General features: G+C 49.0%; 1 protein-coding gene across 7 annotated transcripts in view; it reads left to right on the forward strand.

Moving 5' to 3' along the window:
* The window catches only part of KBTBD11 (kelch repeat and BTB domain containing 11), a 32,249-nt gene extending 23,832 nt beyond the window's left edge, over positions 1–8,417 (forward strand). For all 7 annotated transcript variants that reach the window (XM_073017918.1, XM_037985345.2, XM_007961593.3 and 4 more), the window contains one exon: positions 1,789–8,417. In XM_073017918.1, the coding sequence (XP_072874019.1) occupies positions 2,730–4,601 (1,872 nt within the window). In that variant the 5' untranslated portion in view covers positions 1,789–2,729 and the 3' untranslated portion in view covers positions 4,602–8,417. The remainder of the gene's footprint in view (positions 1–1,788) is intronic.
* The last annotated feature ends 9,593 nt before the right edge of the window (positions 8,418–18,010 follow it).

Here is an 18,010-nt window from a genome sequence, read left to right on the forward strand (position 1 = left end):
CTGTGATGATTAATTACATAAAGATGACTTTCAGGATGGAGGCTCCTGTACACCGCAGGACGGTCCAGCCAGAGAAAGAACTAGGGAGCTCTGAGACCCCTTTCTAGGCCAAGAAGAAAGTTTACTCCATTGGATTTCTAGGGGCTCTGTCTTCTGTATCTTACAGAAGCAGTGTTAAACGAATAAGCCAACTGAGACAGCCAGTTCTCAGATTTTATTTCAGACATGAGGTTCGTGTGTATTTCTAATCCGGTAGAGAAGTTTGTCTTAGATTTGCTCTCCCTCTCCTTTGTATGACTCAGCTGGCCGGAAAGACTACAGTCTTCAGGGTCGGTGCCCTTCACTGATGCAGCTTCACAGCTTTTCCAGTTTGAGTCACCCTTACATTGTGGTCCTTTCCCTGGCCCTGGACTGGGCACCACTGGACAGCAGGATGGGGGCCTGGGGTGAGCACCTGTCAGTGTGGGCATGGCTGGGTGAACACACGGGACCCTTGTGTCCTGCCCAGCCATTGTCTATGACCTACCCTGGGGATCAGAGCTTCAGGATACTAAAAAACCTTCTTAATATTACATTCCCCAGGCATCTTATGACAATTCTGTGCACATAGGGAGTGTGCCAACATTTTATTGTGAAAGATATCTGGCAGACAGATGGAGGGAGAGAAAGAGACGGGGAGAGTTAAACGTCTGGAGTTTCCAGCTTGACACTTTTATTTCTGAGAATACTGGGAAAGCCTTTTCAGGGACAGAGTGACAGGAAGAGCAGGGCATTTACAGTAAGCAGGTAACGCTATTGCGTATAATAAGTAGAACATCAGAAGATGCTGGGGATTAAGTATCATTTTAGCAATCTCACTTGAGAGCTGAACATGCATTCTGTATAAAGATAAGCCTGGTCATGTTTTGGATGGTTTTGTTGTCTACATTTTTTTCTTTAGAAAGCCAGAATGAAGTTGCCTTATGTGGACTCCAAGACCTCTAAGTTTCTTCCCAGTATGTTAGGGAGTGCCCGTGAAGCGTTTGCCAATTTAGGCAGGATATTTGATTGTATTCTATAATGCATCTGCCGGCACTCACATCTGCCTTCCACATACTTCATTCAGTCTTTCCGCTTTGATTTTCCTTTTGCTGCATTTAGGCTGTTTGGATAATTGCTTCTCTGAGGTTTTTCAGGGTTGTAATTCTAAGAGTTTAAACAGATTTAGGAGTTGGCGCCATTTGGGGTCCTGAATTCATGCTGTTGGCTGAAGCTGATTCCAGAGAAGCATCCTAACGCCTTTCTACAAATAGTTGTAACCGAATTTGAAATAATTAACTGGGAAACACTGAAAGAAAACTTGTGATCTGTTAATAAATTAATAAAACCACACAGTCCAGTCATGCTTTCTCACTAAAAGGAGTTCTTGATGCTACTTACACTTTTTATGTTGAAAACAGGAAATTGTTGATACTCGACTGCTTTTGACCTACAGAACTAGTAACTTCATATGGTTCAGCCGATGCGTGTCAGGCCTTAATGTTTGGTGGTCCCTATTGCTTGAACTGGGCTCTCCTGAGTCCTCAAAATCAGGAAAGGAATATCGAGAGGGTACTTTAAAAAATTCCTAAATAATTCTGCATGTCCTATTCATCAAACTCTCCAGCAGAGAAAAATCACAACCCCTTTACAACCAAAACTGAATTCTATAATCTGAATATTGGAGAGGGAAGGGTGGTAGACTCCACTGACACGAAATAACCTTACTGAAAAACGCACAAATATCCTCTCTTTCTGTCCTATAAACAGGAACAAGAGAATGGTGAGAGGACGCGGAAACACCTGATATCCCAGCAAAGGAAGCTGCAGAGGAAGGGTCCTGCCCCGTGAGCAAGGACGGCCTCCAGGAGCACAGCGGCTTCTCCTGACACCCCCCGGCAGTGAATTACAGATGACCCCGTATATGGGGAGGTGCGGACACCGACACACTGGGAGAGCTCCTGAGACCAGCGCGCAGGACCAGTGTCCTCCCCGTGACCTTGCAGTTGTGTAGCCACAAGTGGGAGCCACAAAGGAGGAGAGCCCACAGGGGGACTCTTTTCAAGACATGGGGTTAAATCGGGGCTCTGAAGTTGGGGCCACAGCCGATCTCAGCTTTCTGCGTCCTGGGGGTGCGGTGATATGATGGAATGTGAAGTGAGTGGGTGAGCACGGACTCCTGAAGGGGCGCACCAGATACCTGGTTATCCGCTACTGCAGAGAGACACCTGGTCAGCCGGCGTTGCAGAGAGGGGCAGCTAGTCACTCAGACTGCAGAGAGAGACACCTGGTCAGGCAGGCTGCAGAGAGACACACCTTGTCACCCAGGCTGCAGAAACCGCCACAGTCAACTGCAGCTCCAGTCAGTGCTGTATGTTGGCTGATGTGGTCTTGCACCGGCTGGAGATCCATTCACCAAGACTTTCTGGGAAGATTTAAAGTGACTGGGGTTCAGAAGTTCAGCAAGAGTTGGACACACCCCTCCTCACTGGAGAGGAGAGGGGAAAGGCGGGGGATGGGGATCAGCGTGTGAGATTCCCCCCCTCACACACACACACACACACACAGCAAAAAAGCGTGGACACACAGAAGTGAAATCTGATCGCGTGCCAGGAAAAGCTGTGAGGCTGGAAACCCCGGAGTAACGCTCGACCTTGGCCAGACCTGCAGGCTGTGGAGCCGGGGGAGTGCGGGCGCAGCACAGCCGGGCCATGGAGCACGCGGTGGCCCCCTGCGTCCTCTACCCAGGGACGGAGCCCGGGGCTGCGGGGGAGGGCGAGAGCGAGGGCGCCGCGTCCCCGGCGCAGACACCCTGCAGTCTCGGCGCGTCCCTGTGCTTCAGCTCCGGGGAGGAGTCCCCGCCGCAGTCCCTCGCTTCAGCGGCGGAAGGCTCGGCCACCTCCCCGCCCTCCAGCGGTGGCCCGCGGGTGGTGGAGCGGCAGTGGGAGGCCGGCAGCGCGGGCGCCGCGTCCCCGGAGGAGCTCGCGTCCCCCGAGGAGCGCGCGTGCCCGGAAGAGCCCGCGGCGGCGTCCCCCGAGCCGCGCGTTTGGCTTGAGGACCCCGCGTCCCCCGAGGAGCCCGGAGAGCCCGCGCCCGTGCCCCCGGGGTTCGGGGCGGTGTACGGGGAGCCGGACCTGGTGCTGGAGGTGTCCGGGCGCCGGCTGCGCGCGCACAAGGCGGTGCTGGCGGCGCGCAGCGACTACTTCCGCGCGCGCGCGTCGCGGGACGTGCTGCGGGTGCAGGGGGTGAGCCTGGCGGCGCTGCGGCTGCTCCTGGCCGACGCCTACAGCGGGCGCATGGCGGGCGTGCGGCCCGACAACGTGGCCGAGGTGGTGGCCGGCGCGCGCCGCCTGCAGCTGCCCGGCGCCGCGCAGCGCGCCACCGACGCCGTGGGGCCGCAGCTGAGCCTGGCCAACTGCTACGAGGTCCTGAGCGCGGCCAAGCGGCAGCGGCTGAACGAGCTGCGCGACGCCGCCTACTGCTTCATGAGTGACCACTACCTGGAGGTGCTGCGCGAGCCCGCCGTGTTCGGCCGCCTGTCGGGCGCCGAGCGGGATCTGCTGCTGCGCCGCCGCCTGCGCGCCGGCCGCGCCCACCTCTTGGCCGCGGCGCTGGGGCCGGCGGGGGAGCGCGCGGGCAGCCGGCCGCAGAGCCCCTCGGGGGACGCGGACGCGCGCGGGGACGCGGCCGTCTACTGCTTCCACGAGGCGGCCGGAGAGTGGCGCGAGCTGACGCGGCTGCCCGAGGGCGCGCCGGCGCGGGGCTGCGGCCTGTGTGTCCTCTACAACTACCTCTTCGTGGCGGGCGGCGTGGCACCCGCGGGCCCCGACGGCCGCGCGCGCCCGTCAGACCAGGTCTTCTGCTACAACCCGGCCACAGACACCTGGAGCGCCGTGAGGCCCCTGCGCCAGGCGCGCTCGCAGCTGCGGCTGCTGGCCCTGGACGGCCACCTCTACGCCGTGGGCGGCGAGTGCCTGCTCAGCGTGGAGCGCTACGACCCGCGCGCTGACCGCTGGGCCCCCGTCGCGCCGCTGCCCCGGGGCGCCTTCGCCGTGGCGCACGAGGCCACCACCTGCCACGGCGAGATCTACGTGTCCGGGGGCTCGCTCTTCTACCGCCTGCTCAAGTACGACCCGCGGCGCGACGAGTGGCAGGAGTGCCCGTGCAGCAGCAGCCGCGAGCGCTCGGCCGACATGGTGGCTCTCGACGGCTTCATCTACCGCTTCGACCTGAGCAGCAGCCGCGGCGAGGCGCAGGCGGCGGGGCCGGGCGGAGTCAGCGTGTCCCGATACCACTGCCTGGCCAAGCAGTGGAGCCCGTGCGCTGCGCCCCTGCGTCCCCCCGGAGCCCCCACGGGCCTGCAGCCTTTCCGCTGCGCCGCCCTGGACGGCGCCATCTACTGCGTGAGCCGCGCGGGCACCTGGCGCTTCCAGCCCGCCCGGGACGGCGAGGCCGGCGGCGACGCAGGCCAGGGCGGCGGCTTCGAGGCGCTGGGCGCCCCCTTGGACGTCCGGGGCGTGCTCATCCCGTTCGCTCTCAGCCTACCCGAGAGGTCGCCCCGAGGGGAGCAGGGAGCCGCGTAGGCCGGCGGGGTCGGCGGGCGTCTCCCTCGCAGGGGGCTGCGGGGCCCGGGTCCCATCGAGCCCACGGAGGAGGACGCGGGGAGTCGGGGCAGCTAGCAGTGCTGGTGGTGTGGATGCTTCGAAGGAGCCTCGAGGACGCTCTCAGGGCCGCTTCCGCTTTGCTTTCCTTTTGCTTCTCTTTGCTTCTAGGGGTCGATGCCTTGAGACCCAGGTGGTGTGCGGATGGGTCCCTTGACAGACTGGACACGGGACACAGAGAAGGCTGTGGGATCCAAAGGGTCATCCTCAGGGCACAGTGCGGGGTCCTGAGGCAGCCTGCAGCCGGCCCCGGGGTGTCCCGAACCCCGCAGAGCACCAAGGCTGTGCGCAGAAGCCTGGGACGCAGAAGTAGGTCGCCGCGAACTATCAAGGGAAGCACGCAGAGAGGGTCACACTTTTTATTTTTGACTTGAGATTTAAAATTATAACTGATAAGTAAAGCTCTTTCTAATTTAGTTGAAAATTTCATACCATGTGCTTGCTTTGGTTGGCTCAACTCCAAAAAGAGTAATTTAATAAGCATTAAAGGTAAAATCTTTGATTACCAGTAAGGTTTCTTGTCCAATATGCATTGGAAGTATTTCTTTCCCCACACCATTGCTACTCAAATTCACATGTCTAGAGCAGCTCCGGCGCACTGTTGGACCGACGGGGCTTTCATATTTTCAGTTTAAGGGATGTTAACTGATGTAGCGATGATTTACCATTATTTAAATTTTAAGTCTTTAGTGGCGAAATGTTACCAAACAGCACATCATAAGTAAGAAAAACTTACCGGGGTGCTTGTCTAAAGAGCAATCTTTGATAGCCCACTCCGTATCCCCGGCCGCTTTCATATTCTGGAACAGGATAAAATATTATTCCTAAAAAACGGGGAAAATCATTTTGTTTTGACAGTTCTATCAAAAAAAAGTGTAGGCACATTTTGAACTCACTGTTTATGATGTTTTAAATATGGATCGTGTAGTTCTGATGAGGGAGATTAATTTTTACAATCATTATTCTAAGAAAGTGTGGCCGAGTGACAGTGGGCACAGTAAGGTTTATAACAAGGAAATGACATGCTTATCACCATAGATTAGCAAGTAAACTGCATGTACTTAATTGTATTGAATTAAATTCCAAAATACCCTGATAGAATTAACATGAGGCTCACTGCATTGACAGGGTATGAGGATTAAAAACAAATCATTTGGGTCGTTTCTCATTTGTTTTAACATTTTACTTTTCAAGTGTGTACACAGAGGACTTACGAGTTTGAGGATGAGATTCATGCTCACAAATAGAGGCAAACATTTGAACTCCGAATCCAACCCGTTCTCTTACTGTAAGAGGAAAAGTAAATGAGTTACTGGAACGTAACTAGTTGAAATCATGCTTACTTTAATATTATTTGTTTGTTAATCCAGTGATGGGAACTGCCATCTCTGTAGAAATCAGTGGGTAATTGAAAAAATAGGTTATGCTTTTTAAAGAGTCTGTCGTTATGAGAAGTCTCAGTTAAGTGTGTTTAGAAGTGATCAGCTTGAACCTTACGCATGACTCGGGGACTGGAATTTATGATCTGGGTTAGAGTATGTTCTGGGGATGTGTCTGCTTGCCCATGGTTACTCATGAACTGAGGGGATAGCTTGGCAACTTGGTTAATCATCTTGGGAAAGAAAAACAGACTTCATATCGCCTGACTTGATTCACCTTTTATAGGAGTATACTGGAGAAATGGTTGTAGAAACAGTATTTACAGCAAAAGGAAACAAATAATGTTCATTTTCAGCAACGTACCATTCGCACTGTCCGGCCTTTTCCTCTAGAATTTTATTATTAATGGTAGAAATTTTTATATGAGATGGGACCAGGACCAGGCTAATATTTTCAGTCCTTAAATATCAAACTCATATGCTATTATCCTGTGATTTTACTTGTGAAATCATTCCTGTAATGTTTATTGTTTGAAAATGCAATGTGGAAATTGGGCTTCCAGAGTAACACTGTCCCGGCAAGAGGATATGAGAAGTGGCGGCTGCAGTCACGTGCAGTTCCTGTGGCTTTCCAGCATTTCATTTAGTGAAGGAATGCCCACACTAGATGTAGCACAGCCTCCTGTGGGGCCCCGGCAGCAAAGCCCCAGGTACTCCCTGTCACCTCACAACAAAATGCACGAAGAAACCTAAAGAATAAGAGAAAGGAATTAATACCAATCATTAAAGGATGTCCAGCCAACCTATTGTGGAAATATATAGAATAGTGTACACCACGTTTCTAAATAGTGATATCACACAGAAACACATACTAGAGGACCTGCCACGCCATGAGCCGCGTTTTTGCTTTTGGGGGGCCAGTCCCTGGGGTGTGGAGCTGCTAGGGTTTGCACCCATGAAACAAAGAGAAAAGCCCCACCCTCCAAGGCTTTGATTCTGGGACTGCTGCGGGGAGGGCAGAGGCATCGCTGAGACTGCCTGGCGCCGGCTGATGCCCCAGGTAGGATCTTTTCGAATTCAAAGTGATGGTCTAAGTGTGCGTCCAACACTGTGTAGGAAAACGGTTGGTGCAAAAATATTCCTGGTCATCCACCCGTTAAAAGAGTTAGATGAGGCTAGTGCCTTGATAACAGCTATCCACACTTCTCATGAAATTAACCCATATACTGGGGCGTTTCCAAATGTCTGAAAAGGCAGTGGTGTCCTTTGGGGAAAATGTTATGCACGGAAGCCTGACCTTTTGCTTAGTTGACAGCAATCCCTTCTCTATTGCCAATCAAGGTTTATTTGGGATGCAGAGGAATGAGCTTGAACCTTCCTCCTTTTCCTTCCGGTTTTATTCTTCATCTTGGGAACAACCCTCCACTCTGCACTGCTTCCTGCAGCTTTGTAGAGCTGGATTTGGAACTTCAGGATTTGGTTTCTGAGTCTGTGGAGGCACCGACTTCTCCTGTAAGAAAATGAATGCTGTGGAAATCCTTTGGCTACTTAACTAAAACTCGTGACTGTATCAGTTTGGCTACAAATAAGAAGTTAATCATCTGCTCTGTTTCTGCTAATTTCTGGTGTCACTTCAGTAATTCTGGTAACAGCCATTGAATCTGTCGGTCACTTCCTGTAAACGATTTGAAAATAGGATGTTTGCAGCGTTCTTTTGTCTTCCTGAAGTCAAGATAGATTCAAGACATAATCTCTTGTAAGATCTTAGTAGAGCAAATGTAAGCAAAAGTGCATTTTTGTGTTCTTGTTAATTTTAGATGCTTTCCTAGCTTACAAAAAGTTTTATTTTTGGGTTAAAAATCAATCAACTTTCTGATTTTTCCCCTTCTGCAATGTTATTATTCATAACAAGATAACACGAGCTGAAAATGGAAATCTGCAGTTGTTTCAGTTGCCTTGAATTTCTTTCAGTGGCCACATCATTTCCACGTTTTCCACATCCAGGAGGAAGTCTGGGCTGTGCAGCCTTCAGGCACCCGGCACAGACACTGTGTTGGCAGGTGCTTCAGACACGCCAAGTGAATGGATTTGGATGGAACGCACATAAAACAGGAGACGGGTTCTCATGTGAGATCAAAGCTCCTCCAAAGCCTATTCAAGCTCTAAGCGATTCTCAAATGTTACCATTTATTAAAGGTACACTACACCTGTTGAAGGCCAAGTTCAGGCCAGCTGTTGTGATCTGTGTAATGTATTTATTAATGCTTGAGTTTTAAAATCCTGGGCATAAATAGTGCAGAGCCTTGTATGTCTGTCAGTTCATGCCGAGATGAAATAAATCATGCAGAAAGTGCCAGTGCTCCTGGTGTGCCTGGGTTGCTTTCTTCTTTCTCCACAGCGAGTGTCTGATGAGGCATTTTCTCCTGTGAATCAGGGATCCTAGCTCTGCACGCGGGACCCAGGGCTGACACCTCCCACCGTCAAGTGAGGAACTGCCCTCACCGGCTCCTGAAGCTCCCCCCGCACAGAGCTTCTAAGTTGGGGTGTCCGTTCCCACTCCCAGGTGCCTTGGATTCCTCGGTCTGCTCACGGGCCCCAGCGGGGGATCAGGGCACACCACATAGGGCCTCAGGAACACCAGGGTGGGTGGCACAGGAGCACGTGGAAGCCGAGGTCGGCGCCTTGACTGTGGTTCCCCGGGAAGGCAGGTTGGGGCAGAGGGAGTCGCTTCACTGCACTGGTTTGAGTCCTTCCAGTGGGCTTTGTGCTATCATGGTGGCCTCCAGTTGCCTGGTACCAGGCCCAGGGGTGATAAAGGGTGGGGCTTGTGTGTGAGAGTAGCTGAGGAGGGGTTGGGGGTGTGGACTCTGGCTGTTTGGTCTGGACATGAGCTCCCAGCCAAGCCCTTCCTAGCTCTAAGAATGGGCTGACCCCAGGGGGACAGCCTGTCCCAGGCCTGGCCAGCAAGCTCTGTAAGATGCCAAAACATCACAAAATACAGAAAATGAAAGAGGTGGTCAGTAGGACTGCCAGGTGCAGTCCCCTGCCCCTGGAGTGGGTCAGGATGTACCAGGGCAGACCGGTCACAGCATTAGGGCCATCCTGTGTCTTCCCCGGTGTCCCCTCCCCTTCCACCAGCAGCACCTCCTCCATGAAAGTTCCCAGGTGCACTGGGGCTTGGGGGAACTAACGTAGAACACGTCCTCCCACCCACCCCCCTGGTGAGAACGCACTGAGAAATGGCTCACAAACCAGGCAGGTGGGACCCACAGCCACGGCCCCACCCGCAGGAGCTGCGCCAGAGAGCGGTGCTGGGTCTGTTGTCATGTGGGCTTGTGAAGGCCACCCGAGTCAGTGCACACATTCCCCCACCCCAGGGGGTCAGATGCACTCAGCTGTCCCCCCTCCCCACCCCCCACAGGGTGTGAAATGCACTCAACTCCCACCCCAGGGGGTCAGATGCACTCCGCCCCCACCTACCCCCAGGGTGTCAGGGCACCAGGACTCCTGGAGGATGCAGCTCCCAGAACTCCCTGTGAGTGAGCACAGAGCCCTGCTCCTGGGGCAGGTCTCACGGGAGAGCTCAGGTGTGAGGGAGGGGCTGCTCCCCATGCTCCTCCCCTGGGGAGAAGGGGCTGAGGTAGGAGCTGCAGAGAGGCCAGGACCAGGAGCCTTGGAAACTCCCTCCTCATGGAAACAGGCTTGGAGCCTCGTTCCCTGGGGACACACCTGTCCTCTAGTGGCCGTTCCACGTCTTGGAGGAGCATGGAGGTGCCTTTGCACGTTTCTGAGCCATTGGAGCTTAGAGATCCCCCTCTGCCTTCAGATTGGGCTGAGTTCGGATTAGAATGTTAAATACGGGGCCCTGCACACAGGGTTGGGGTCTTCGGGACCCCGTGGCCTCCGGTGTCTCCAATGCTAACCCCAAGGGTCAAGTGTGGGCCTCAAACCAGCTCGGCACAGGAGGGGTGGCCTCGAGCCCCATACCCGCACTGGAAAAGGACACAGGCCTCCCAGGCTCGTGGGGTTTGTGCTGAGACAGCCCAGGGAGAAAGCGGCTCAGAGCAGATGAAAGGCGCGGCCAGGATGTGGGAGGAAGACGCTCCTTCCCGTCCCGTGTGCTTGGGCCTGGGCTGCGTGAACACTGCAGTGAGGGTGAGACCTGGTGCTCCTGCATGTCACCACCAGCCCACTCTCAGAGCAGATAAGGCAACGGCCATAATGACACCGAGCCATTGGGCCACCTGGGCTCTCTTCCTCTGACCCCAAGACCCCCTCCTCCACCCTCACCTGGCTTCCTACTGAGAAAAACTTTGAGTTGAAAATTTGTAGACAGAAACATTTCTTTTTCGTGTGTTTGTGTTTTTGAGATGGGGTCACCCTCTGTCGCCCAGGCTGGAGGGCAGTGGTGCACTCTTAGCTCACTGCAGCCTTCAATTTCTGGGCTCAAGTGATCCTCCCGCCTCAGCCTCCAGAGTAGCTGGGGCTACAGGTGCATGCCACCATGGGCAGCTAACTTTTTTTGTTTTTATAGAGATGGGGTCTCACTATGTTGCCCAGGCTGGTGTTGGACTCTTGGCCCTGAGCTGTCTTCCTGCCTCAGCCTCCCAAAGTACTGGGATTAAGGTGTGAGCCACTGCAGCTGGCCCAAACATTTCTATACGAAATTTGTACTCAACATGAGCCCGAACCAAGTGTTATTGTTCATTTGTGAGGGGTCTTGAAAAAATTATTTTTCCACTTAAAATCTTTATTTTTCTGGAGGAAAAAAGGAATGCTGCTAAAAGTATATTCCTAAGCAAAGAGTGGAGACAGAAGCTCTCCAACCTGAAGTTTTTATCTTAGTTTTTGTCATAGCATTTTCTTCTGTGGAAATAGAATTCTATTTGAACTTTCCTATGGTGTCAACATTTCCCCGTGCTGAACTTTAGGATTTTTATTATAAATTAGAATGGTTTTCTTAACTGAGTATTTTAAGTATTTTAAACCTGATATAGCACCAGGGAACACATGGGCCTTTTAGACTGAGGCAATGAATCTTATAAATTGAGGCAACAGAAAGAAGTGAGAACAATTTGCAGAAGTCTAATATTCTCAGCAAGAAAGGGGGACTTTTCACCTCTTCAGACAAATGAAATTAAAGCTATTTGTCTGCCCCCAACCCCCATTTTTTTTTAGACAGGGTCTCACTCTGTCACCCAGGCTGGAGTACAGTGGCACAATCTTGACTCACTGCAACCTCCGCCTCCTGGGTTCAAGCCTCCCACCCGAGTAGCTTGGATTACAGGCGCACACCACCATGCCGAGCTAATTTTTGTATTTTCGGTAGAGACAGGGTTGCACTACGTTGGCCGGGCTGGTCTCGAACTCCTGACCTCGAGTGATCCGCCTGCCTCTGCCTCCCAAAGTACCGGGATTACAGGCATGAGCCACCGCGCCCAGCCCAATTAAACCTATTTGTGCACAGAACAGCTGACTGTGCTCAGTTCCTCAAAGGTCACGAAGGAGGTGTGTTAAGGGCCTCCCTTCAGAGCCCATCTTGCTGGCGTCACCGTGTGTCATGCCTGTCCTTGGGTCTTGGCACAGTGAGGCAGCCCTGCTGCTGGTGGGCCACACTGCGAGGCAAACACTTTGGAATGTGTTCTCAGGCCCTAACGAGGCCTCCCACGCTTCAGCAGCAGAAACTGAACACTTGAATGCACACAGCCGCGGGCCGATGAATTCATCATCCAGGCCTGCTCCCTGAGGGCTCCGGATGGCGGGAATGGGTGGTGGAGCCTCGGGGTCATCAATCCCCACAGCTGAGAGCTCCGGAGGGCGGGACTGGATGGTGGAGCCTCGGTCATCAATCCCCACAGCTGAGGGCTCCGGAGGGCGGGACTGGGTGGTGGAACCTCGGTCATCAATCCCCACACCTGAGAGCGCCAGAGGGCGGGACTGGGTGGTGGAGCCTCGGTCATCAATCCCCACAGCGTGGTCCTCAGTGGTGGTTGTGACTCAGTAGGTAAAACGCTGACGGTCGTTCGCAGTTCATTATTGCAGCTCTGTTTTCTGCTGTCTGTATAGTCTGGGACACGCCACTAAGCCTCATCAACGTTCTCAGCTTTGTATTCCTGAAATCTGGATCGGAGCAGGCCCCAGAGTGCTAATGAGACGGCTGTGTGGAGATAGCCATGGCAGCGTCCGGCCTCTGGGCCCAGAAGAGTCACTGCTGCTATTCCTTAAACACAGGGATTCTGTGTCCTGACAGGAGAGATTCTCCCTGACTCCATCGTATCCTGGATGCAGCCAGAGATGTGCATTTTAACAGAGAGTTCAGAGGTGAGTGCTCACATTGCTATGCCGTTAAAAATACTATCGTAGGACCTCCCAGCAGGTGGCTGGATCTAAGTGCAGTTCGGATCACTCTCGGTGCAGAGCTCGCCAGGTGGTTGGTGTCCTCTCCACATGCTCTCCTGGCAAAAATGCCTGTGGTTATTAACTTGTATCACCCCAATGAGACTGTGGCTTGTCACAAACCCCATGTAGGATGAAAGAAGGCTTAGGCATTGAAAACAAACCCTCTTATAGTAAGAGAATCCCAAACAGTTCCCAAGAACTGCAATGTGAACAGCCTGACCCAACCACGGTGGGCTGAGAAAGCAGAGGCTCCATAGCACCTGCGGACCTCAGCCGCCCATCCTGACAGGTGCAAGTGGACACCTGTAATCCCAGCTGCTCAGGGGGCTGAGGCACGAGAATCTCTTGAAACTGGGACGTGGAGGTTGCAGTGAGTTGAGATCGCGCCACTGCACTCCAGCCTGGGCTACAGAGCGAGACTCTGTCTCACATGTAATAATAATAATCTGGCTAAAATCTCCTTCTTGTAACTTTGCCTGTCACAAATTCAGCTTTCCAGTCCAAAATGTACTTGAGTTGAGGTCCCTGTGTTGTGAGTCACTGTGAGAGGATTTGTGACTCTGTAAAGTGGGACACCCACGCTTAAGACGCTTACGGAGAGTGACAGAGGCGATGAGCTCTCAGTGAAAGAAAGCAGAGGGGAGTCCTCTAATACTTACACGCAGCCAGGAGCCCGTAAGGACACAGAGAAGCAAGCCTCCAGCTGCTGGCACAGATGTCCCCAGCTCCGAGAAGCCACACAAACATCCTGTGTTCTCAGTCACGTTGTCTTTGCTTGTAATCTAAGTATCATTCTCGCATGCATGACTGTCATTTCTAGGCTCACAAAGCAGCTGATTAAGAGCAGAAATGCAGTGGCCACAGGCATGCAGCAGGTTGTCCCAAGACGAGCCAGCGACAGGAGGAGAGGGAAGGAAAATGGCAGCTGTGGGTCTGGAAGGCAGAGCAGTATTTACTCTTGGCATCCAGTTCTGTTCTTTGCATGATAAAGTTTTAAGGGCAGGAGGTTGATAATAGTATTATTTTATTAACTGCAAGTCATAAGACATCAAATTCTTTTTAGCCTTCTTTGATCGTGAGCCAAAGAAGACTATTTTTCAGACCGGTTTTAGGCTCATAGCTAAATTGAGAGGAAGGTTCAGAGTTCCCATAAGTCACCTGCCCCCAACACGTATAGTGTAAACCCCACTGTAAACACCCTCACCAGAGTGGGGCATTTTTACATCAATGAACCTACACCTCATCACCAGCCAGAGTACACAGTTTACATAAGGGCTCACTCTTGATGTAGTGAGTTCCATGGGGTTGGACAAATGTGTAATGACATGGATCGGCTACAGCATTGCCAGGGTTCAATTATAAGATCACATCATCTGTACACAATGAGAATTTGACTTGTTGCATTCCAATTTGGATGTCCTTTATTTCTCTTTTTTGATTGTTCTAGCTAGGACTTCCAGTAGTATGTTGAATAACAATGGTGAAAATGGGCATCTTTGGCCAGGTGTGGTGGCTGACACCTGTAATTCCAGCACTTTGGAAAGTCGAAGAGGGTGGATCATTTGAGGTCAGGAGTTCAAGACCAGCCTGGCCAACATGGTAAAACCCCATTTCTACCAAAAGTACAAAACTTAGCCAGGCATGGCAGTGGGCACCTGTAATCGCAGCTACTTGGGAGGTTGAGGCAGGAGAATTATTTGAACCCAGGAGGCAGAGGTTGCAGTGAGCTGAGATTGCACCATTGTACTCCAGCCTGAGTAACAGAGTGAGACTCCATCTGAAAAAAAAAAAAAAAGGGCATCTTTGTCGTGTTCCAGATCTTCAGGGAAATGCTTTCAGTTTTTCCACATTCAATATGATACTAGCTGTGTGTCTGTCATCTATGGCTTTTATTGTGTTGAGATATTTTCCAACTATACCCAGTTTTTTGAGAGTTGTAATCATGAAGGATGTTGAATTTTATCAAATACTTCTTCAGCATCATTTGAAATGATTACATGGATTGATTTGCCTATCAGAAACCATCCTTGCATCCCTGGGATAAATCCCCCTTAGTCATGTTGAATGTCTTTTTAATATATTCAATTTGGCTTGCTAGTATTTGGTCGAGGATTTTTGCATCAAGGTTCATTGGGGCCTGTAGTTTCTTTTTTTGGTATGTCTTTGTCTGGTTTTCGTATCAGGGCAATACTGGCCTTGTAGAATGAGTCTGGAATGAGTTTGGAAGTTTTCCCTTCTCTTTTATTTTTTGGAATAGTTTGAGGAAGATTGGTATCAGTTCTTTGTTAAATGTTTGGTAACATTCTGCAGTAAAGCCATCTGGTCCTGGGCTTTTCTTTGCTGGGATTTTTATTATGGCTTCAATCTTGTTACTTGTCATTAACAAGTAACAAGATTGGTCTGTCGGGTTTTGGATTTCTTCATGGTTCAGTCTTGGTAAGTTGTACATCTCTAAGAGTTTACCCATTTCTTCTAGCTTTTCCAATTTATTGGCATATAGTTGCTCCTAGAAGCCTCTAAAGACCTTTTGAATTTCTGCAGTCATGGTTGAAAAGTCTCCTTTTTCTTCTCTGATTTTATTTGTTTGGGTCTTCTTTCCCTTTTCCTTAGTCTGGCCAAAGGTTTGTAGATTTTATCTTTGTAAGTGAAAAACACTTTCTTTTTTTGGAGGGGGGGAATGCGAGAAAGAGTCTCGCTCTATCACCCACGCTGGAGTGCAGTGGTGTGATCTCGGCTTACTGCAACCTCCGCCTCCTGAGTTCATGCCATTCTCCTGCCTCAGCCTCCCAAGTAGCTGGGACTACAGGCGCCCACCACTACACCTGGCTAATTTTTTATATTTTTAGTAGAGATGGGGTTTCACCGTGTTAGCCAGGATGGTTTCAATCTCCTGACCTCATGATCCACCCGCCTCGGCCTCCCAAAGTGCTGGGATTACAGGCATGAGCCACCACACCCAGCCAAAAAAACTTCATTTTGTTGATGTTTGGCATTGTTTTCTTCATTTCAATTTCGTTTATTTCTGCTCTGATATTTATTCTTTTCTTTTATTAATTTTGAGTTTGGTTTGCTTTTGCTTTTCTAGTTCTTTAAGATGCATTGTGAAGTTGTTTGAGATTTTTCTACCTTTTTGATGTAGGTGCTTATAACTATACACTTTCCTCTTAGTACTGCTTTTGCTGTATCCTATAGGTTTTGGTATGTTTTGTTTCCATTATTATTTGTTTCAAGACATTTTTCAGTTTCCTTCTTAATTTTTTCATTGACCCACTGGTCATTCAGGCAGATATTTAATTTCTGTGTGTTTGTATAATTTCCAAAATTCCTCTTGTTATTGATTTCTAGTTTTATTCCATTGTCATCAGAAAAGTTACTTGATATAATTTCATTAAAAAATTTTTTTTGGACTCATTTTGTGACCTAACATATCATCTATCCTTGAGAATGATTCATGTGCTGAAGAGAAGAATGTGTATTCCACAGCTCTTGGGTGAAATGTTCTGTAAATAACTGTTAGATCCATTTGGCTTATAGTGCAGATTAAGTCTGATGTTTCTTTTTTTATTTTCTGTCTAGATGCTGTCTGATGCTGAAAACGGGGTGCTGAGGTCCAGCTATTATTGTGTTTGGGTTTATCTCTCTCTTTAGTTCTAATAATATTTTCTTTATATATCTAGGTGCTCCAGTTTCAGGTGCATATATATTTACAATTGTTATATCCTCTTGTTCAATTGACTCCTTTGTCATTATGTAATGACCTTCTTTGTCTCTTTTTATAGTTTTAGTCTTGAAATTTATTTTGTCTGATGTATGCATAGCTATTCCTGCTCTTTTTTTGATTTCTATTTGCATGGAATATCTTTTTCCATCTCTTTATTTTCAGTAGTGTGTTTCTTTATAGGTGAAGTGTGTTTCTTGAAGGCAACAGATCATTGAGTCTTGGTTTTTTAGTCCATTCACCACCCTATGCCTTTTGGTGGGTGAATTTAGACCATTTATATTCAATATTATTATTGATAAGTAAGGACTTACTCCTGCTATTTTATTATTTGTTTTCTGGTCTTCCTTTCCTTCATTTTTTCCTTCCTGTGTTCTTTTTAGTGAAGGTGATTTTCTCTGGTAGTATGTTTTAATTTCTTGCTTTTTGTGTTTTTTTTTCTTTGTTTGTATCCATTGTATGTTTTTTGATTTGAGATTACCATGAGATTTGCAAATAATTCCTTATAACCCATTATTTTAAACTGGTGGCAACTTAACATTGATTGTATAAACAGCCAATCTAACCAACAAACAAAGAGAAAACTCATAAAAACCCTACACTTTAACTTTGTCTCCTTGCTTTTAAACTTTTTAGTATTTCTATTTATATCTTGTTGGACTATCTATGTCTTGAAAAGTTGTTATAGTTATTATTTTAATTGGTTCATCTTTTAGTCTTTCTACTCAAGATATGAATAGTTTACCCATCACTATTATAGTGTTATGATATTCTGTGTTTTTCTGTGTATTTACTATTACCAGTGAGTTTTGCACCTTCCGATGATTTCTTATTGCTCATCAATCTCCTTTTCTTACAGATTGAAGAACTTCTTTTAGCGTTTCTTGTAGGACAGGTTTAGAGTTCATGACTTTTTGTCTGGGAAAGCCTTTGTTTCTCCTTCATGTTTGGAGGATATTTTCACTGCATATGCTATTTTAGGATAAACTTTTTTCCTTAAGCACTTTAAGTATATCATGCTACCCTCTTCTGGCCTGTGAAGTCTCCACTGAAAAGTCTGCTTCGAGATGGATTGAAGCTCCACTGTACGTTATTTGTTTCTTTTATCATGCTGCTTTTAGGATCCTGTCTTTATCCTTGAACTTTAGGAGTTTGATTATTAAATGCCTTGAGGTGGCCTTATTTGGGTTAAATCTATTTGGTATTATATAACCTTCTTGTACTTGAATATTGATATCTTTATCTAGATTTGGAAAGTTTTCTGTTATTATCCCTTTGAATAAACTTTCTACTCTAACCTCTCTCTCTCTATCCCCTCTTTAAGGTCACTACCTCTTAGATCTGACCATTTGAGGCTATTTTCTAGATCTTATAGGTGTGTGAAGTTCTTTTTTATTTTGTCTCCTCTGACTGTGTATATGCAAATAGCCTGTCTTCAAGCTCACTAATTCTTTCTTCTGCTTGGTCAATTCTGCTGGTAAGAGGCCCTAATGCATTCTTCAGTATGTCAATTGCGTTTTCAGCTCTAAAATTTCTGCTTGACTTTTTAATTATTTCAATCTCTTTGCTAAATTTATGATAGGATTCTGAATTCCTTCTCTGTGTTATTTCGATTTTCTTTGAGTTTCTTCAAAACAGCTATTTTGAATTCTTTTTCTGAAAGATCATATACCTCTGTCTCTGCAGGATTGGTCCCTGGTGCCTTATTTAGTTTGTTTGGTGAGGTCATGTTTTCGTGGATGGTCTTGATGCTTGTGGATGTTGATCAGTGTCTGGGCATTGAATAATTAAGTATTTATTGTAGTGTTCACAGTCTGGGCTTGTTTGTACCTGCC

This window comes from Chlorocebus sabaeus, chromosome 8 (genome assembly GCF_047675955.1).
Source record: "Chlorocebus sabaeus isolate Y175 chromosome 8, mChlSab1.0.hap1, whole genome shotgun sequence".
Classification (NCBI taxonomy): Eukaryota; Metazoa; Chordata; class Mammalia; order Primates; family Cercopithecidae; genus Chlorocebus; species Chlorocebus sabaeus.